Source organism: Canis lupus, chromosome 2 (genome assembly GCF_011100685.1).
Source record: "Canis lupus familiaris isolate Mischka breed German Shepherd chromosome 2, alternate assembly UU_Cfam_GSD_1.0, whole genome shotgun sequence".
In the NCBI taxonomy this organism is placed as follows: Eukaryota; Metazoa; Chordata; class Mammalia; order Carnivora; family Canidae; genus Canis; species Canis lupus.
Genome location: NC_049223.1, coordinates 47088586 through 47110678, shown reverse-complemented (window position 1 = coordinate 47110678; position 22093 = coordinate 47088586). Strand labels below are relative to the sequence as shown.

The 22093-nt window shown below is 39.0% G+C and overlaps 2 protein-coding genes across 2 annotated transcripts in view; one reads left to right on the top strand and one right to left on the bottom strand.

The window, feature by feature from the left end:
- Nucleotides 1-22093, bottom strand: part of ZSWIM6 (zinc finger SWIM-type containing 6) — a 194087-nt gene that overhangs the window by 139821 nt on the left and 32173 nt on the right. The window lies entirely within an intron of this gene.
- Nucleotides 16442-18020, top strand: LOC100856295 (membrane-associated tyrosine- and threonine-specific cdc2-inhibitory kinase-like). Its single transcript, XM_038532049.1, is given in 4 exon segments — nucleotides 16442-16557; nucleotides 17111-17447; nucleotides 17449-17557; nucleotides 17560-18020. Coding segments are annotated over 4 exon segments (996 nt in total). The 3' UTR covers nucleotides 17994-18020.

Below are 22093 nucleotides of genomic sequence, written 5' to 3'. Positions count from 1 at the left end.
TTTCACTTGGAAAAAAATTTTGAAAAATACAAAAAAATATTACTTTCTTATAATATAAGCACAGGTTTAATAACAGAGAGGAATAAGGTATTCGAAGGTATTTGAAGAAAAAAAATTGAGATTTGGGCATATTGCGGGCCACAGTATTTCTGAATTCTAGTATTTTTCCCCTTTATGAAAGACATAATAAGATAAATGTTAACTATAGTAACCTTCTTATTCAAAATGAGTAGTCCTAGAGGAAAAAAAAACTTTTTAAAATAAATACAGTAAAAAAATTGTGAAATGTCATATTCTCTTCATTGTAGCCAACTAGCTGCCCTTGAATTCTTTGGGGAAGGCAGGACATACTACATGTAAACAGGGAGAATGGTAGACAGGCTGGCCAACAGAGCATCAAGGAAAGGAGAGAGAAAATGAAGAAGAAGAAGAATAGGAGCTCTGTAGCAAAGGAGATGAAAGAAAAGAATAAAAGAAATAAAAATTCAACTCTGCCTCGTGCTGCAGATGCCCTCAAGAAATGTCATTAGTGACACATTCTCATTACAGAAATTCCCCAGATTGGCCAAGGGACTTGCTTTTGTTGTGGTTTCCAAATCAGAAACTACAGGCACCTTTTATCCATCAAGGCTGGCACAGATACAGATGTGCCTACTCTCTACCCAGCATGTCCTCCTTGAGATGCATCTGTGGCTGCGAGAACCTCTAATGACAACACTGACAGTTGCATGAACCATCAGACCCAGGCAGACAGACACTGAACAGATTTATATATGTCAAAATTGTATTGAGACTCTTAAACTGGGGTTTTTTCCTCCACAAGATAGTTTCTAAATCATCACAGAGTTTTTCATTTCCTTACCTTCTCCTTAAGTTGCAGAGTTCTTAAAGCTGCAAGAAAAGCATACTTCCATTTCAGGATACAAGTATATAGAGTACCACAAGTCTCGGGCGAGGAGGGCCTACGTAAAGGGAGGAACCCTCCAAGTGGGAGGAGCCCTCCAGAGCACACAGAGTGTGCCTCAAGGGCAGGAGAACGGACCAGAGTTCCACTGACACACAGTGACTTTCATCATTTTTTTTGCCTCTTCTCTCCCTTTCTTTTCCCCAAATAAACTTGAGGACAAGTATTCCAGTGTGCCAGAATGCATTTATGGGTCTTCGAGTGACAAAGAATGAAAAAACAGTGATTTAGAAGGACTCAAAAGACAGGTTAAAGGCAGTCTGCTTACTGCAGAACCAAAATCAGAATTTACCAATTTCAACTGTGAAATTGTCAATTTCATCATTATTCCTACTTCTATGTAAACAATATAGATTTCCACTGTAAGATTTCCTAGTAGCAAAATACCCAAAGTCACAATTCTAACCCAAGAAAACTTAAAGCCTCTCAGTCACTAGATAGTGAAGTGGTTAAGAGCATAGATTTTCTGAGCCACTGTGTGGGCTCAATTTCTAGCCCTGCGATTCACCAGCTATTTAACAGTGGACAAGTTACTTAATGCCTGTAGCTCAGTTGCCTTATGTACCTCTTATTTTAAACAAATTAATATACATAAACTCTTAGAACATATGTACCCCTTATTATAAAAGTAATGACTATTGCTGTTATTACTGTCATCATTGTCTAGCGAGTTTACCATAAGCATTTCAACCGAACCTCTCCTAGAACAAGAATGTCACTGCTAAAGCATTCTTCTTAATTTCAAAAGAACAGTATAAAACCAAAATGTTTCTTATATCTTAAAAAAAATATTTTGCTATGTGGGGAGCTATTCAGCTAATAGTGATTTTTCAAGGAGTTAATAAGTTCACCAAGCAGTTTTGAAATGTGACCTGTTATCTCTTCCACCTTTCAAAGGGGAGAAGGAAAAGGAAGAGATGGTCTGGGAGGTATTTTCTTTTGTTTTGTTCTGTTTCCCAAAGAGTAGCTTTGACCACTCATTTATTCAAATTAGTCTTAAATACATTTGTAGAGTGTTCAACATGTGAAGGACTTTTGCCATACAGCTCTACAGTACAGACTACTGTAAGCACCCAATTTAGAGTACAGACTACTATAAGCACCCAATTAATTGTAAAAGGCACTTTCTCAACCTATAACTTCTATATTTGAATCTCAAAAGTGTTGTCTTAGCCCTTTTCTATTATTTGCAACATTTAAAATATTCCATTATTTTTAATAGTGCAGGAATGTTAATTAACATAACCATAAGTTTCTCCAGCTTGAGGCATAGAAGAGAACAGGAAATAGACACAATCCTAGTTTTCAGGCAACTTATATAAACATATGGCTGGTTTTGGATAGGTAACGGATTTACTGTATCTTATTACTAGTATTACCCACTTGCTGATTTAGGAAAAGTATAGATATCTCCCAAAAGCAGAAGCCAATCTACTGTAGAAAAGCTGTTTTATACCCAAGCAACTACAGGTAAAGTATTAAATTCTCAAAAGTTAGAATACGCCCCCTTTGAACTCTACATAGTACTCATTATCAGTATCATAAATAAAATAATAAAAGCAAATACTCCCTTCAAAAGAGTCTTAGCAACTAAAGATAAAGAGGTCTGTCATAATTGAGTTGCATAGAAGGCATGTGGCAAGAGCAAATGGAGAAACAGCCTCAAAAGTCCATCACGATTTTGTTGAGATAGAAAAATAAAGGAAAATGAGAGCTGGCAATGTTTTTTGAGAAAGTAAGATATTCAAAGGTATGAAAAACATTTTTAAAATCCACACAAAAGGATTTTAAAGCAGGAAGATTAACCCACAAGTTGTTGAATTATTCTGCTTAAGCATATATGTTTTAGAAACTTCAGAATCACCAAATATATTCCTGATTAGCAACACTCAAGTTTCCAGCTGCCTTTACATTTGTTCACTTTGTCAAAGCCCTAATTCTATACCAAAGCCTTTTGTTCTACTCAAATGCCAGCTCAGCTCACCTTACTGCAAAGGCTCTTCTGGTTCTGTCAGCTGTGCCCATGATAAGCAGCTGGGAAGTATGGAAGAAACATTAACTATTGACTGAAAAGGAGTGTGGACATGGAGTTTTACCATTTGTTACTGAAGAGGTTATAAAAAAAAATGTAAATCCAAAAAAACAAAATTAAAAAGACTATTCATTGCTCCACACCTGCTCGGAAAAAAATTGCAATCACCAATCCATGTAAAATAGCCACAGCTCAAGTAAAGGAAGTATTAATCCGTATTTGAAACAGGGAGGGAAAAAAATTGCCAAAGCACAAAGGCAAAGGCAAAATCACTCAGAAGCAGGAGGAGAAATGTCCACTGATGTACTGGGGATAAACCAAAGGCCTCTGAGGGGTCTGTGCTTCCTTAACGCAGTACTTGAAACAAACAGCAAGCTCAGGGCACAGACATCAATTTGGAATGTAGGCAAAATTTTTCACAACTTCAAAGCATAAAAATGTGTTCTCAATTAGTATGTAATATATAAATGCCAAATGCAGACTAGCTCTCAAATATTTACCATCTTTAGCTGGAGATTTTTCCATCTTTAGCCATGTCCAATTGCCGGGCAACATTACCACTGTTCCCATTATCTCCTATGCCCTATCTCCTGTGCCCACCACGCAAGTGGTGTGGCTATGAGGAGGGACTTCTGAGTGAGTGCAAACCTCCATATCTGGAGGTGGCAGTAAATTATATCCAACCAGGCACCAAACAGTCTGATGTATTTGTTGCCATTCAAAAGGAAGAGAGAGAGTCAGGTTAGCTGCTCTGTGAGACCCCAGGTAAGTGGGCACGATCAACAAGGCTTGCAAGAGTTATGCACACCTCTCTGCCCAAGGGATATAGGGGTTGAGAGAATATGCTCCAAAAAGAACCAAGATACGGTGGACGGTTAATGATAGAGCCAAATAAACTACTCTGCCTGGTGGAGACATTATGTACAAAATATGTACATTCCATCATGAAACAATGAAAGAGGAAAAGAGACAGTGATAAAGCACCAATGCGCTGGCCTAGATATGCTCAACCGCTGAGCCACCAAGGCGTCCCGGAAGAACTCCTTTAAACACTAAAATGCGGGATCCCTGGGTGGCGCAGCGGTTTGGCGCCTGCCTTTGGCCTAGGGCATGATCCCGGGGTCCCAGGATCAAGTCCCACCTCAGGCTCCCTGTGTAGAGCCTGCTTTTCTCCCTCTGCCTGTGTCTCTGCCTCTCTCTCTCTCTCTCTCTCTCTCTCTCTGTGACTATCATAAATAAATAAAATAAATAAATAAATAAAAATTAAAAAAATAAACACTAAAATGCTTCTATTCTTGCCACTTTCAGTGAAAAGCTTTCTCAAAATAATTAACTGCCTTATTTTTTTTAAAGATTTTATTTATTTATTCATGAGAGACACAGAGAAAGAGAGGCAGAGACACAGGGCAGAGGGAGAAGCAGGCTCCTCACAGGGAGCCCGATGTGGGAATCAGTCCCAGGGCCTCCAGGATCACACCCTGAGCCAAAGTCAGACGCTCAACCGCTAAGCCACCCAGGCGCCCCTGCCTTCTTAAATGTAACATACCAACCATCACTAAATAGTAAGTGTGTTACATCAAGCCCATGGTATCATACTATTTGAGATGAAAGACCACACTCATCTTATAAATCGAAGGGGCCATGACAACATAGTCAAACCCCATGACTGCAGGATCTCCCTCATAAGATTCATCTAAGATAGAGAGCCAAAATGTTTAAAACATGAAGAGAAAAAAAAAAAAGACCATTTACATGTGGCTCACTGGATCCAAAATTTATTTCAGCAATTTTGGGGACACAAAGGTTCCAACATGCCTAAATTCAAAGTCACTCCACCAACATTTGGGCTTCTTCCCAGCAAAGAGAAATAATACCCATCAGGGCCAAAATGGTTACCTGTAATCTTAACATTTCTTAAACCCTGTTGTCGCATGACTTCATATTCAACTGAACAACAGTAAAGCAACTGTTCAAAATGCTGTGCTGGAATGGTAGTATTCTTTTACCCTTGTGAATCTTTCCTCCCTGCCTAGACTCTCAGAGCTATGTACACTTTTCACTACCACACTTGATCTAAAAACTATCATTTGGAAGACTTTCTGTCAAGAATGATCAGAGATTCTCTGTTGTAGCAAAAACAACATTTTAACAGTATAAACCTGATCCCTATCTGGCAAATTTTTAAGAGATTGTATTTATTTATTTATTTGTTTATCTATCTGAGAGAAAACGGGCGAGAGAGGAAGAGAGAGAGAGAGAGAGCACGCGCGCATAAGCAAGGGAAGGAGTAGACGGGGAGAAGAAGGCTGTCTGCTGAGCAGGAAGCCTGAGGCAGGCTCAACCCCAGGACGTCAGGATCATGACATGAGCCAAAGGTAGACACTTAACCCACTGAGCCACCCAGGTGGCCCTGGCAATTTTGTTAAGTATCATTAAAGTGGTAGTTTTTCCATCAGTCTTTCTGATGACTTTAGCATTTGTTTCATGTTTTCTAAGTAAGATGATTGTATTACTTGAACAGTCCCAAAAGCCACTGGCATGTGTAAGAAAAAATTCTTATACATCATTAAGTACAAGATGAAAAGAAGAAATGTTACAATAACATTGTTATGCTAGGCATCAACCTTTCTGGGCCTTCACCTACTCAAAACAGGGTCATGATTTCACTTATGACTACAGCCAGCTGCTAGAGTGAAAAAGCCAGCCAGCCACACTGCCCTCCAACTCCATCCTCTGCCTGTCACCATTCCCCCACCTCCCAAAGCTGAAGGTGCAGTTCCAAGCTGCCCAGATCTTTAACCTAATGGGGAGGGGACACTCCTCAGCTGCCTAGTCTCTCTGCTGACTGTAGTTATTTGAGCACTATGCTTCAAACCTGAAAAGAAAAAAATTCTAAACAGAAACAAAATATAGGTTATCTGAAACTTTTTTAAAAATAAGATAAACTCATTCTTACATTGTAAAACTAAATTATACTTTCAAATAATAGTCTCAATCAGTAAGCACATTATTTTCCCTGTGTGTCCATTTTGGACACACTATTTACTGTACTTATTTCAGATTAAGAACTGCATCCATTGCTTTGAATTTAGAGAAACTTTACCTGGAGGAAAACCTCCAGAAAAGTGTTTCGAGGTTAAAGAAATTATACTGAGCATGTTATTTGAAAGTAAAACCAGTATGCTGTTTAAAAATAAGTCTATCAGGGTGCCTGGGTGGCTCAACTGGTTATATATCTGCCTTCGGCTTGGGTCATGATTCCAGGGTCCTGGGATCCGGCCCCGCATCAGGCTCTGGGAGCCTGCTTCTCCCTCTCCCTCTGCCTCTCCCCCCTGGCTTGTGCTCTCTTGCTTGCTTTTGGATACCCTCTATTTCAGTTCATTGCAAATTAGCTCTTTAACTTCCTACTTACCCCCTCACCAACCCCCAACATTAAATTTCTTCACAGAAGGCATCCTAACTTTACTGCTTTTGGTATAGCACTTTTAGGAAACTGGGGGGGAAAATGCTAGAGAAAGAGAGAATTGTTACCTCTCTTAGAGTCCAGTTAATTTTGTCACTATCTGCTGTGTAACTATATGAAAGTACCTAATCACAAATAAAAAACACATCTCAAGATTATCGATGCTGATGGGAGTGTCAAAGGCAAGGGCAGTAGAGTACTCACATAATCCCTTTGCAAAAATATCAGAGAAGAGTTGAGGTGGAAAAGGATTATATCTCTTTCAGCTCCAAAATACAGCTGTATATTCTGGCTATTTTTATCACCAAAGGACTGCTAACTCTAGCAGAGTGAAGGAGAAGGTACGTAAGAGAGCAAGCAGGACCAACCACCACCAGACACCCTTGTCTATCAAATAAACAAGATGCTACTTAGTCTTGGCTGCATTCATCTGGAACAGAGCAGCTTTTGGCCTGCATTCCAGTTCTCATTTTCCTAAGCATATCTGTATCACTCTACTTTCTTTCCCTCAACAAAGAACAAAAAGTTTAGCAGGTGGGACCTTTACTGGTGTAACACATGTTAGTTATAACCAACTTCATCTGTTATATGGAGAAAGATATCTGCATTCCACTTCTCCATGAAAAGCCCTACTAAATTTTACATTTGTTTGGAATGAATTGTATTGCATTTATTTAGCAGTAAACTACATAATACACTGTGATGGAGAGATCTACTCACTCCACACTGCAGCGATGCCTCAACTGCTAAAGAAAAACAGTCCTTCTCATGGCACTCATTTGCTATATGCAGTTCCAGCTGCACAACAGGGAAAAATATATTACTCTGATGATCAAAGACATAATACACTGTATGCTGGTATTCCACAGCCAAGAGGCCACATGTCACAGACTAGAACAAAATAAACTGCAGCAACTGTCTGTTCACCACTGAGGCATGTGTGTGCCTTCCTTCATGCTTTAAGATGAAGCCATGACATCCATCACAATGTTAGTTACTTTGAGCTCTTTGTCCAAGACATGTGTACCTAACTCTAAATAAACTCAGTATCATTCACAAAGAAAACTCTGGAGAGGATTTTCACTTTAAAAAAAAATTGCAATGGTATTCTTTACATATTAAATCCTGCAATGACTCACTCCATAAGGAGCAGTAGAAGGTGTTTATGAACACACGAAAGAGTGTGCACTTGTGGTGATTATTCTAAAGTAGGGACTGGTAACTGCCGGCACAAAAACCAAAGGGAACAAAAGTCAACACTGAAGACTTAATGGTCAGTGCAGAGAGGTATATCTCCCAGGTCTCCAGCCAACATGTTCCAATAAACAAATATTTCTTCAGTACCTACTAAGTGCCAGAAAATCCTAGCCAGCTCAGCATTTCCTGCACTTCCACCCAGAAAGGACTCCTGATGCAATATACTCCATAACCTTGGTTTTGTCAAGATCTGAAGTCCTAAAAGCTGGAAATGGATATTATAGTACTAGTATTTTCAAAAATTAGTTTTATATATAGTAGGAAAACCATCCTACAGATGCTAACTGTTAGGAACATTTTTCTGGAGCTCTACTTTTACGAGGAGATTTAACTACTTACTGGATGTCCAAATGCTGGCAGTCATTTAAAGTTCTACAAAATCTAGTGTGAGGATAGTGATAAACAGAACAAAATAGTTCCAAAGCTATTTAAAATCATAAAGAATAGAGATGCCTGGTGGCTCAGTGGTTGAGCATCTGCCTTCAGCTCAGGGCGTGGGATCCCAGGACCCTGGGATCAAGTCCCACATCAGGCTCCCCACAGGGAGCCTGCTTCTCCCTCTATGTCTCTGCCTCTCTCTGTGTGTTTCTCATGAATAAATAAATAAAATCTTTTAAAATAATCATAAAGAACAAACAAAGCCATCGTTTCATCTTAAACATCACACAAAAGGGGCTTGACAGTTCTGTTTGCTATCAGATGTAACTTGACATTTGTGTTGCTAAGAGTCCTTTTTCAAAGTGTACCCATACTTTTAGTTCTGAGTAGCAATAACTGGATCTCCTACCTGCTATAGGACCAGGACATGCTAATAACATCAAGATGCAGCTAATCATCCTTTCATGTTTGGTGTATCACCAGAGTGGAAAATTTTTTGTAGAGGACATATATTTTCTTGGGAAAATATTGTATAAAGGAAGGTTCATATTGCTTTGTTCTAGTGTTTACTTGATATTCAACAAGGGTGGGTCCAAATAAAATCTATTTCTCTTAAAGATATCCCTCACAAGGCAAACACCAATGAAAATGAAAAATCCCTAAAAGAGCGGTTTCTCAGACATATAGTAGGAAAAAAAAGTTTCCATTTTTTGTGGTATCAAATTATTTTTGTCTTCATACAGTAACCAACTCAAAACAAGTCAAAGGACCTTCTGGAAAAATGAAAATGTAAAAGGCAATGCATTACTCGACCACAAGTAAATCCTTACAATTTTAAGAGGACAGTATACTTCTGTGCAGTTGTTTAGATCATAGAGTTTAAAAGAAAAAAGAAGCAATAAGACACACTTCACAAATCCAAAAGGTCAGACAGAAAAAGAATTCGCCAGACAGAAAAAGAATTCCTTCACAAGGTCTAACCCAAGAAATCATAACAAGAAATAACATTTCTGAATTGATAAACTGAAGATACAGACAATGTTAACTTCTCAACTGTTCTACATCTACTTTTCTAATTTTTATTTTTGATTTTTATTATGACGTAAAATTGAAAAAAAAATTGAAAGCATGTGCTTGCCCCCCAGCTTCTCTCAAGGACACTTAATGGTTTCTTGTGAATCCTTCCAAAGATGCTGCATGCACATACATACAAGCAACATAAATGCTTGTATATTTTTATTCCCCCCTCTATTAAAATGGCAGCATAACCCACACCATTTTACATTTTTTTTTCATTTAACAAATACCTATATTACTCTGTATCAGTACAGTTTTCCTCATTCTTTTTGACAACTGCACAATATTCCATTAGGTGGATGGACCGTTAATTTATTTAGCCAGTCTTCTATAATGAACATTCAGGTTGTTTCCAATGTTTTGCTACTATAAACAATGCTTGAATACACTACTTCATTTCAATTTAGCATAAGCTAAATTCCTGGATACAGAACTGTTGGGTCCATGAAGTCTGTACATTTATAATTCTAACGTATGCTGTCAAATTATCCTCAATAAATAGTGTCCCAATTCATAATCCCACCAGCAACCTATGAGCGTCTTTCTCCACACCTATGCTAACAGTGTGTTAAATTTTATTTTACCAATGTGATGGGAGTTGTTTAAAGTGGTACCTAACACAGTTTTAATTTGTATTTCCCATAAAATGAACACCTTTATATTTAGTGCCATCTGTAACTCATTTATGTAAAATCTCCATCCACTTTGCTCATTTTTCTACTGAATTGTTGGTCTTTTTCTTATTGATGTGTAGAAAAATTTACACATTAAGAAAATTTGCCTCTAATCTTTGGTGAGTTAAATGATTTTTCAATTTATCTTTTGATCCTGCTTGTGTTAGTTTTTAATATGCAGAAACACTCTTTTATTTTTATAAAGTCTAACTTACCTTTTCCTTTTCTTTTATTGCCTCAGAGTTATAAAGTTGGGAAAACCCTCTTCATTCTAAATTGTAAAAAATTTCTCTCTTATTTACTTCTATTTCTTTTGTAACTTTGCTTTTTACATTTAAAGCATGATCCACTTAAAATTCATTCCGGTCAAAGTATGTATTATAGATTCCACTTTATTTTCTTTTCCAGTTGGCTCCCCAGGTATGCCAACACCATTTACTGAATAAATTTCATCACTGATTTGAGATGCCAATTTTATCATGTCCTGTGTGTTTTGGGGTCTCTTTCCTGTACTCCTATTTTATTTCATTGATCTGTAGATCTATACATGTGCCTTCATCACATGGTTTTAATTAATGTGGCTAAATAATATCTTTCAACATCTTCTAGGGCTGGTTCCATCTCTCATTACTTTTCTTTTTTAGGATGTTCCTGGCCATTATTGTATGCATGTTTCTATATTAATTTTAGCATTTGTTTGTCAAGTTAAAAAAAATCCCGTTAGAATTTTGGGGGGGGGGGGATTACTTCTAATTTACAGACAAAGTTAGGGAGCTTATTTACCTTTAAGAAACCACCTCAAAAAAAAAAAAAAAAAGAAAAAGAAACCACCTCAAGGGACACCTGGATGGCTCAGTGGTTGAGCGTCTGCCTTTGGCTCAGGGTGTGATCCTAGATTCCTGAGATCAAGTCCCACATCAGGCTCCTTGCATGGAGCCTGCTTCTCCTTCTGCCTGTGTTTCTGCCTCTGTCTCTGTGCCTCTCATGAATAAATAAATAAAATATTAAAAAAAAAAAAGAAAGAAAGAAACCACCTCAATAGCTGGCGATTTTGTTCCACTGAGTACTAATGGTGTGATTTGAGACTTAGTTAGAACATTCACATTTCATATTAGCATGTCCCCAATCACAAGATAATGGTCGTCTTCACAGGTATTGGTGGTGTCTGGCATTAACCTTCCTCCTACAGACACAAGGGTTATATGAAAAATGTATGAATGCCAGAAGTACTGCTAAAATAGTACATTCATGGAGTTTATCCATAAATTAAACATATATAGGAAATTATTCCATGGTCACATGTTTTCTTAATATGGAAGCTAAAGACACAAGTGTAAAGACCTGAAAAAGACCTCTACAGATGATCCAGACCAGGTTCTAAGCAATCTTTTCTTCAAAACATATCACTCCTATCATAATGGTTTATTTTATGGACTATTTCCTAATTTCCCATTCAAAGGACACTCTAAATTGGAAAATCATGTCTATTCTACCCCAGCATTCCTATGGAATTGTTACCAGATGTACATATATCTTTTACCATCATGTAGTTGGAAGCAAAAGGAATGATGGATGGGAGCAAAAAGTTGAGAGAAACAGTATTTTATATTAACATTTACAAAATTATAAACACCTTGACATACACTATCTCATTTGATATACATATACATATGCCTAAACATGAAAAATACATAAAAATGAAGAATAATTGTATAAGCAGTATTTTAAAACCAAAATATTCATTTCTACTGTATCCTGTAATTTTAATGCTACAAATCTTAGAAATCAAAAGAGAAACATGTTCTCTCTGCTGAAAGGTGGGGGGAACAAGATATAAGATTAAAGATGTATGCAGGGCCTGATCACAAAGAGCCTTAAAGACAACAGTAAGAATTTTAGACTGTAGCCTTAAAGAAATTTAAATATACAAAAAATATTGACCATAGCTGCTTTTTAAAAATTATCTGCATACAGTAAAGGATGGGTTATTTGTAGTATGGCATAGGAAGACAGAAAAAGCTATAGCAATGAACCAGACCGGTAATGGTTGGACTTAGGGTAGTAGCAGTAGTGATGAAGAAAGGATTTGTTTTAGAGATACTGAAGAGTTAAAAATGGTAAGACACTGATGACTTAGGAAGTAAAGACATCCAGTAAACATACTAGACTCATGAGAATAAACATTTCAAGCAGGTATGTGTAGTTTTGAGAGTAGGTAGGTAAGAATAGGAAAATGACCCAAAAAGAGAGGTAGAAGGTGACCCAGCAAAGAGGAGTGGAGTTAACCAGAGAGGCAAGAGGAAACCAGGAGGGCTTAGATTTATAAAAGTCAAATAAAGACTATGTTACAAGAAAGGGCAATCAGGCCAGCTTCAGTAGGTGTTGTTCAGCTGTCAAAAAGGATAAAATGTGAGGCAGCCCAGGTGGCTCAGCGGTTTAGTGCCACCTTCGGCCCAGGGTGTGATCCTGGGGACCTGGGATCAAGTCCTGTGTCGAGCTCCCTGCATGGAGCCTACTTCTCCTGCCTGTGTCTCTGCCTCTCTCTCTCGCTGGGTGTCTCTCAAGAATAAATGAATAAAATCTTTAAAAAAAAAAAAAAAAGAATAAAGAATGACAAGAGTCCATTGCATTTAGTTATACTGGTATTCTTAACAACTACAGCTTGGGTGGAGTGATGGGACAAAGACCAGAGCGTAAAGGACTGAAGAAAGAAGTAGGAGGTGAAGCAATGGGAGTGATATCACTCTTTTAAGAAATCTGGACATGTTAAAAAAAAAAAAAAAAACCAACAACAAAGAAGTTACTGATGGAAAGAATGAAGTGGGAAGGCTGAGTGTCAAAGGAGATTTTTTTTAAGATTTTATGTATTTATTCCAGGGTGGGGCAGGGGCAGAGAGGGAAAAGAGCAGAGGGAGAAGGACAAGCCGACTCAGTGCTGAGCAGAGCACCTGACGCGGGGTTCGATCACTGGACCCAGAGATCTTTACCTGAGCCAAACCAGAGGCTTAACTGACTGAGTCACCAGGCACCCCAAAGGACAATTTTCTTTTAAGGTGGAAAAGTCTTCCCTATGTTTCAACAACAGTAGTAAGTCTTCCCTGTGTATGCACAACGGTAGTAAGGAAAAAAGAATATTCCTTCCTTTCCATAATGCCTCCAAATTAACAAAGGAAACAGCTTGGATTGCTGCTCATTTCTGGGGATGGTCTGTCTTTAAGGTAGTGAGAAATATTAGCCATCAAAAAATGGAATTTATTTGCTCCTAAAGATAAGGTCTCATATATCAACAAAAAATATCAACAATAAATCTCTAAAAAAGAAAAAATTAATCCAAAAATCTTTTATGCAGACACAAAAGAGTTTGTAAGAGAGGTCTGCTTACATTTAAATTTTAACAGAACTTTAGGATGTTTGCAACAAAAGAGAAAATGGAATTAAAAGTTTATATATATTCCCTATGTTCAACCAGTACTCAAAATAATCACATGAAGGAAAATAATCTGTAAATCCAATAGGTCAACTTTCTCTGATTCTTCCACAGATTAAAGGTTTTACAGATGCCTTGAAATAAAAGGAAACTGATGATTTCATGAATGGTTTGGTTATTTACACCCCTTGAGGCTCATACACAGCACAACTAATGGTTTTGCCTTGAGGCAAGAGATTTAACATATTGCCCTCCTAATTGCTCCCTGGACACTACACAAGGCCACGTGTTTCTGAAGTACAGATTCCTATATAAAACCCACCTTCAGAAAAAAAAAAAATCAAAGATAAATATCTCACCAAATACTCCTGAACCAATAAAATTGTTTTTAATACTCAAAATTTAACAAATCACCATATCAAACATTAGCTGATACAGTAGCTGATACAGCTAATAAAATTCTGGTTCTCTGATCTGGTTCTTTTCTAAAATAAAAGTGACTTAAGTGAACACATTAACAAACTTCTGGACATTTAGCTGTACTACAAATACAGTGCCAATTTCAAAATTTCAAATGGGAGAAACTTCATTTATAAGGGCTGAAAATATAAAATTTTGGTAAAAGATAAAATAATTTTTTAAAGGAGAAGAAAAACAGAAATAAGTTTTAAACTTCTGGAAAGGTGAAAAATATTCCCTATATTCAGAGAAGAAATCACAATGGAAAATCATTTAAATTCCTAAAAATTAAAAAAATCTTCCAAATGTCCAAAATGGGCAACTAAAATCTTGGCAAGATGACAGCACCTGCCCAACACTGCTGACTCCTGAAGGCAGGTGACATCTGTCTCCAGAGTTCATGCTCTCCACCACTGTGCCCCTTTATCCAATCTAAATCAACACGTGAAGAAGAATAAAATTCATGAAATAGGAAATGTGACAAATAAGCAAACATATAGGAAAATATTTAACTTCCTGAGTAACCTGAAATTTTCACATTAAAACAATAGGTAGTTATAAGGGAAGGGAGAAGAAATGTGTGGGAAATATCAGAAAGGGAGACAGAACGTAAAGACTGCTAACTCTGGGAAACGAACTAGGGGTGGTAGAAGGGGAGGAGGGCGGGGGGTGGGAGTGAATGGGTGACGGGCACTGGGGGTTATTCTGTATGTTAGAAAATTGAACACCAATAAAAAATAAATTAAAAATAAATAAATAAATAAAACAATAGGTAGTAACTTGTCTTGGGCAAACTTTTGATAACTTGCAAAATTGGTAAAAATATACAACCACAGTAATATCTAGAACTGGTAACTGAGGTGTGAAACTGGCAAGGAATTGGGCAATATGCACAAAAAGCCGTAAAAACATCCACATGCCCTTTGGCCCAGTTTCTTCTCCTAAAAGTCCACTTTTAGAGTTTTTTCTAAAATTCTAATTTTTTCCAAGTTTTCATTTTAAGAATAATTGTCCGAAAAGCATCTTTGTGTCTATCTTTGTGTCCCACTCCAAGGGGGAAAAAAATTAAAATATGGACAGAGTAGAAGGGGGTGCTTGCTGCATAGACACAAAAAGAGCTGGATATAAAAATATGCATTAGATGGAAACTCTTTTTAATGCACAGAAAAATACAAAAAAAGAAAAACACTAAAGCTGAGTACGGCTGGTCAATGTGATGGTATGGAATTTTCTTCCCCGCTATCTTACAAAAATTCCAAAATGCAGTTTAATTACTTCTATTATTTTAATAAAGCTTTGAAAAATGGGTGATCCACAGACCTTTTGCAAATTTACAATATAAGAACAGAAATCGAAGTGTTCTTTAAATTCTTCTCCCAAAACTGAAAAAGTACAACAATAAAGATGCCTCAGCTACATTGTTACCTATGATCCAAGTTCCACTGTACAGAGTTTGCAAAAAACGGGGGATTGTGAGCTTACTTAGGGCCTTAGAAGTTATTTCACTAGTAATTTTACTTTAAATGCAGTAGGAAAGCCATTTGAATTTTAAGCCGGTGTGTTTTATTATCTGATTTATGCTAGTCTGTCCATGTTTTACTTTGGTTTGGTGGTTTTTTTGGTTTGGTTTTGTTTTGTAATAACTGACATTCTAAATACTTAGCAAAATCTTTGCTGGAAAAGAAGTACTTACACTAAGAAAAAATTAACTTCATTAGATAAAAATCATATTTAATAATATTTTATTTATTTTTTAACAATATTTTAAATCTTAATAAGGTCTCCTCTACTAGACTGGCAGTTCCTGAGACCACAGGAATTTTATCTTAATTTAGCAGGGTGGCTGGTGCTTGCACAAGCATACAGAGCTATGCTTGAGGAGGGGAAAGACTAATGTCCCCTAAGTCAGGATAATCACAAATCACAACTCAAGTAAGCACATAGGCTGTCCGAATCCAAACACACCTATGTACAGTATTAAAACATTTCTGAAATAACTGGATGTGCCACCCAAAACACTAAACCAAAAATTTCAGCCAAACCTCCACGTCACCTAAACCTGAAATGAGGAAGACTCAGTTCTAGCCAACCATAAATGAACACATTTATTACAAGAGACGTTGAGAACTGTCTCTTTCAGTTACTATATAAAATGGTGGTTAATACAGAATGCTCATTTACTAAAGCTTAATCCAATGATGAAATTATTTCCTTCTGCAACAGTAACTTACACTTTCACTTACCTATGCCCAAAGACCTTTTGATTGTTGTATGAGAAATTCAATGGGGAATGAGAGATTTAGCTCTCCAAGAACTGCCACATTTATTACTAAAACCACTGGGTCTTCAGATCTTAGAATACAGGGATCTATATCCAGTACCCAAAGAAGAGATGCCGTATCGCTAAAACCACCAACAGACATTTGTACAACATTTAAAAGCTTTAAAAAGTCATCATATATAGAATATTATTGGATAGCTAAAATGTATCTAGACCTTTCTTTATAGCGCTCTCTCAAGGTGCTTCCTTCTCACATTATATGCCATCTGGCATTCCAATCAGCCTTTTAAGTTAAGCAAGGCAGGTATTAGATGATGAAACTGAGGCTCAGAAAGCTTAAGTGATTTCCCAAAGCTCACACAGCTATTATATGGCAAAGCAGAAAGTACACTTTGGAGTGAAGGACACTCTTGCCTGCCTCTCCGCTCCATGCCAGAGCTCCCTCAGAGAGCTAGCCAACTTGCATCTTGTGCAGGCAATGTGATCAAAGGGAAACTTTATGATGACATCCCAGATATACATCCTTTCTTGGTAGCCAGCCAGCAGTAAGAGTTGTTTCATCTACTGACACACATAATAGAAAACCCACAGTTCTTTACCCAAAAGGCAAACTGGTAATTAAAAAGGTAAGCCTCCTACTGAGCGAAAGCCCAGACTTTTTTTTAAGGATTTATTTAAAAGTTCAGGAGTGAACATCATAAAGGAAAATCAAAGACAGACCTCTCAAGGGTTTTGTTTCCCCCTTCTTTTCTAATGTTTACATCAAGCAAAACATCTCAATATCTAAAATGGCAATGCCAATTATCCTTATTTTGATAAATGACGACCTCTTAATAAGCATTAACACTTTTTAAATATTTTAAGTGAGTAATATGTTTCTAGAATTTATTAAACATCTATCTTTTGAAATATAAAGAATTACTGGTGCATCTGCTGGGAATCATTAGTAATTGTATTTTATATAAACTATAGTAGCTAACATGTTTTGAGCTCTCAACATGTGCTGTCGAGAAATAACTGGGTTATTTACATATAAAGTCCCACTGAATCCTCACAACAACCCTATGATGTAAGTACAAACAACTTTAAAATCTGTAGGGGCACCTGGGTGGCTCAGAGGTCTGCCTTTGGTGCAGGTGGTGATGCAGGCCTGGAAGGCCTGGTCCACCTTGACGTCAAGCCTGCCAACATCTTCCTGGGGCCCCGGGGCCGTTGCAAGCTGGGTGACTTTGGGCTGCTGGTTGAGCTGGGTACATCTGGAGCTGGTGAGGCCCAGGAGGGAGACCCCCATTACATGGCCCCTGAGCTGCTGCAGGGCTCCTATGGGACAGCGGCCGATGTGTTCAGTCTGGGTCTCACAGTCCTGGAAGTGGCATGCAACATGGAGCTGCCCCACGGTGGGGAGGGCTGGCAGCAGCTTCGCCAGGGCTATCTGCCCCACCGAGTTCACTGCTGGCCTATCTTCCAAACTGCGCTCTGTCCTCACCATGATGCTGGAACCTGACCCCAAGCTGCAGGCCACCGCTGAGGCCCTGCTGGCTCTGCCATGCTCAGGCGGCCTCGGCCCTCAAGCATTCTGTGGTACCTCAGCCAAGGGTGGGCCCTGTGGCAGGCCCTGCTTTCCTTGCTGTGCTGGCTCTGGCACGGATTGGCTCACCCTGCCAGCTGGCTGCTGCCGCCGAGCCCACCAGCCACCCCACCTGGCTCCCCACCCTGCATCCTCCTCCTGGACAGCAGCCTCTCCAGCAGCTGGGATGATGACAGCATGGGGCTCTCACTCTCTGCAGAGGTTGTCCTGGCCAGGGCTACTGGGAACACCTCCACCCCCCGCAGTGGCTCCCCTGCCCGCCAGAACAGGTACACACTGAGGGATGCCCTGGACCTGAGTGACATTGACTCCGAGCCCCCTCGGGGCTCCTTCCCCTCCTTTGAACCTCGGAACCTTCTCAGTCTGTTTGAGGACTCACTGGGCCCAGGCTGAGTCCACAAGCCAGCCTTGGCGCTTTTAACCTTTTAGCCACCCCCACCCCAATCCTCCTGGAGGCGGGGTTCCCTCTGGGAACTCCACTGGTGCCTCCTGCCTACCCATGTCTAATAAAATGTATTTGAATCTTGGGGGGGAAAAAAAATCCTGGATCCCCAAGGGGAGCCTGCTTCTCCCTTACCTATGTCTCTGCCTCTCTCTGGGTCTCTCATGAATAAACAGATAAAATCTTTTAAAAAAATGAAAAATATCTACTGTAGTATTTTATAAATATAGAAATGGAGGCAATGAACATTGTTAACAAGTCAGAAAGTATCTGAACTGGAATTTGAAGCTGGAAAGTCTAACCACTACATTATAACTGTCCGTGCTCTGCCTGTCGTCTTCTGGGGACTGGAGATTATGGGAAAGGCATGAACTCCGGAATCCGACTACCTAGGTTCAAATCCTAGCTTCCGTGCTTAATGAGTCTTGGAAAAGCTAGAGAAAAATCTCTCATTTTCTTGGCTACAAAATGAATATAAGGGTTGATAAAACCGCTCTTGCATCATGCGCTGTTAGGAGGAGAGCATGTAACGCCTTAATAAACAGAACTGGCTCAAACAGAGGACTCAAAAAGATCAGTAAGCAATAACACAGTGATCCTTCAAGGAACAGTGAGGTGGTTGGGGCTTTGGTCCCACACCAAACGGCCTCAAAATGCTTTTGCTGAGTTCTTGAATTCTTTTTCTTTTTTAAGGTTTTAAACTTTTCAAGCTATCACTTTCTTGAGCTGCTAAGAGGCCTGTATGGGGTGTGCATCCCCTTCTCCCTTCCCCTCTTCTACACCTCCTTCAAATATACTGTAAACTAGAAAGCTAAACAGCCAGACTTTCTTAAATGATTTAAGACTTAATTTATTATTATTTATTTGAGAGAGCACACACACACACGGAGTAGGGAGAAAGGAAGAGGGGGAGGAAAGGCAGAGAATCTCAGGTTCATGCTGAGCATGGAGCCTGACACAAGGCTCAATCCCATGGCCATGAGATCACAACCCAAGATGAAACCAAGAGTTGAACCAAGCTCAACCACATGAGCCACCCAGGTGCCCCTAAATGATTTCTAAGTAAGAATATCCAGGTTGTAAAGGAGGATTCAGGATCTCCTAATAATTATTTAAGAGGAAAAACTTCAGTGCTTTGTAACATCTGGTTTTAGAGTTCTGTTTTTGCTTATTCCGCTTCTTTGTAATTTTCAAGAGTGTAAGAATACTGTGTGTTTCAGACCTACAGAGGAGCAGGGTCTTGCACACTGGATGTGACTCTGCTACTATTACATCAAATCAGATACACAAGACAGTGAGGGATGGCAGCTGCAGGCTAGGACACCGCACTGCCCGAAACCGTCCTCAAAAGCATAAACAACCCTTTTCCTTTGGCTAAGGGCCAGGGGAGATTAGAGGTGACAGCTAATGTAAGATAGGGCTGGGGGTCTGAGAGGAACTGGAGAGGAACTAAGTCATCTAGAAAACTCCCTCATCTCAGACACGTCTGTCTGCCTGGGGCGACTGCCAGATATTGGGGGGGGGGGGGGGGGGGGGGTGAGGGGCTTGACACAACAACTTTTCTCCACCTCAACCCAGTGCTGTGTGCACATGGTCTCTAAAGCAAGGCAGTAGAGAGAAATGGCTCCAACTTTTAGTGATGGCCCCATTAGACAAACTTAAGTATCAAAAACCACTAAGTGTTAGAAGAGAATATAATCACACTGTTTACTGTGAGACTATCTTCACTAGATTAAAATAAAAGCATACAAGGGAGGGGTGAAATGGAGGGGATCATACAAAATGTATTTAAGATACCTCAAAAATAGAAGCTGTCAAATTCAAAACAAAGTTTAAAATATTCCACTTTTATCACAGTAACTATATTCAGCACTGCTGTATTTCTGTGTCATAGCACTTTAACTGCCATTTCTCAAAATTCAGCAAGTCATTCATTCCCTACCCAAGAAGCTGGTCTAGGAACTATTTATATAGAAACAAATACCTGTTTTTAACCTCCAAACCCTTCTTATTACCTATGTTTATGAACATGATATTCCACATTGGAATCTTTTAAAATAACCAGGACACCTGGATGGCTCAGTCAGTTAAGCATCTGACTCTTAATTTCAGCTCCAGTCACGGTCTTAGGGTCCTGAGACTGAGCCCCACACACGGCGATCCCCACAGGGTCCCTACAGAGCCTGCTTGGGATTCTTGCTCCCCGCTCCCTATGCCCCCTCCCCCCATGCACTCTCTCTCTCAAAAAAAATAAAAATCAAGTTCACTGATAAAACTGATAAAATATGTTACATTCCAAAAGGCTAGAAAATATATAGGCCAGGGGTGAGCAAACTTTCTGTAAAGGGCATTTCCTAGTTTACGTTTTGCAGGCCATAAAGTCTGTTGCAACTACTCAATTCTGCTCTTGTACCACAGAAGCAGCCACAGACAATATGTAAAATAATGAGCACGAATGTGTTCCAATAAAATTTTATTTATGGACTCTGAAATTTAAATTTCATATAATTTTCACATGTCCCAAAATATTCTTCTCCCCCCCCCCCCAACTATTAAAATAATGTAGAAGCCATTCTCAGTTTACAAGGTATATAAAACTGGTGGCAGGTCAGATTTAGCTGATGGACCATAATTTTCAGATCTTTGACACAGGTGACCCTAATATTCAAAAATGAAAATGCAAAAAAACCTCACCAACCGCAATTCTGAGATTAGGTTCCCCTCAAATCTGGAAGCAGTTGTGGGATAATCCAAAGGTTAAACAATGTGCTATTGTGCTTCTGAATTAGAAAATAAGCTTTACAGGCCATTTAAAAAATACTGGCTCCTAAGTTAATACTAAAATGTTAAACAGAAGTGTGTCTTTGTAATAACCTTTAAACATATTTGAGCTTCCCTCAAGAATGACTTATACCTCTGCAGTGTTCATATTATTAGCACAGTATTTTTAGGTCCATGCTACTAGCACAGCTAGGGTCCCCCGCATCCCTGCATAATCCCCACAAGTCAACTAACCAACCATTAAGTCACTATGCCAACTGTAAATTTCTTTAGCATGATATAAGCTATTTCCTAAAGCCTCATTAGAATAAACGTTGGGTGTAAAATATGAGAACACTCTTGGATCAGAGAGGAGGATTTTGAGAACATTGGATTAGTCAACCTTCTGTGAGTTTAGCAGAAGCGTGCAAGGTAAGTACCTATAAAATCGTATTATAGGGAGTTCTGTTACAGACATATTCAAAGCAGGTACTATATAATCCGTCAATTTCCACATGTCAGCAGGTGACTGAGAGTATCCTTACCAATTTTAACTAATAAACAATTCTGAACAACCAAAAGCTACTAGCTCTGATTCCATACTGACTCTCTTGAGGAGTTTACGTGGTCACTCTAATATCAGATAAATTTTTAAATGGGTGTTGTTGCCTCTAATGAACCTTTTCCATTTGCCTGGCCTCAGTGGACTCCAATCAACCACCTTCCCTGTGTGCAGTGCCCCCTGTGGAGTGGGGAAAGACCGGTGCAGTCAAAATGAGAGGAAATAAGCTTCCTCATTTTAGCAGCACTGTTCAAGTAGATGTCAGAGAGCTGCTAAGTGGACAGGTGGTAAAAAACAGAGCTCTACAGGGGCACCTAGGTGGCTCGGTCGGTTAAGTTCCCAACTCTTGATTTTGGCTCAGGTCGTGATTTCAGGGTTGTCAGATCATCCTCACATCAAACTCCAAGCTGGGTGTGGGACCTGCTTGCGATTCTCTCTCTCCCTGACTCCCCCTCTCCCTCCCTCTTCCTCTGTCCCTCCCCTCCAACCTTGCACAAGTGCTCCTGCTCTTGCTCTTTCTTAAAAAAAAAAAAAATACACACAACAGAGCTCTTCATCAAGAACCTCAGGGGAAAAGGGACAACAAACTGGAACCAGAGTGATTTACCTTGGGTATCTGAAAGACACTGATTCACTAGGAACAAACATATTTTGTTCTGGAATACCAAAATCTCCTAAGCATTTGAAAGAAATATAAATAAATAAATAAATAAATAAATAAATAAATAA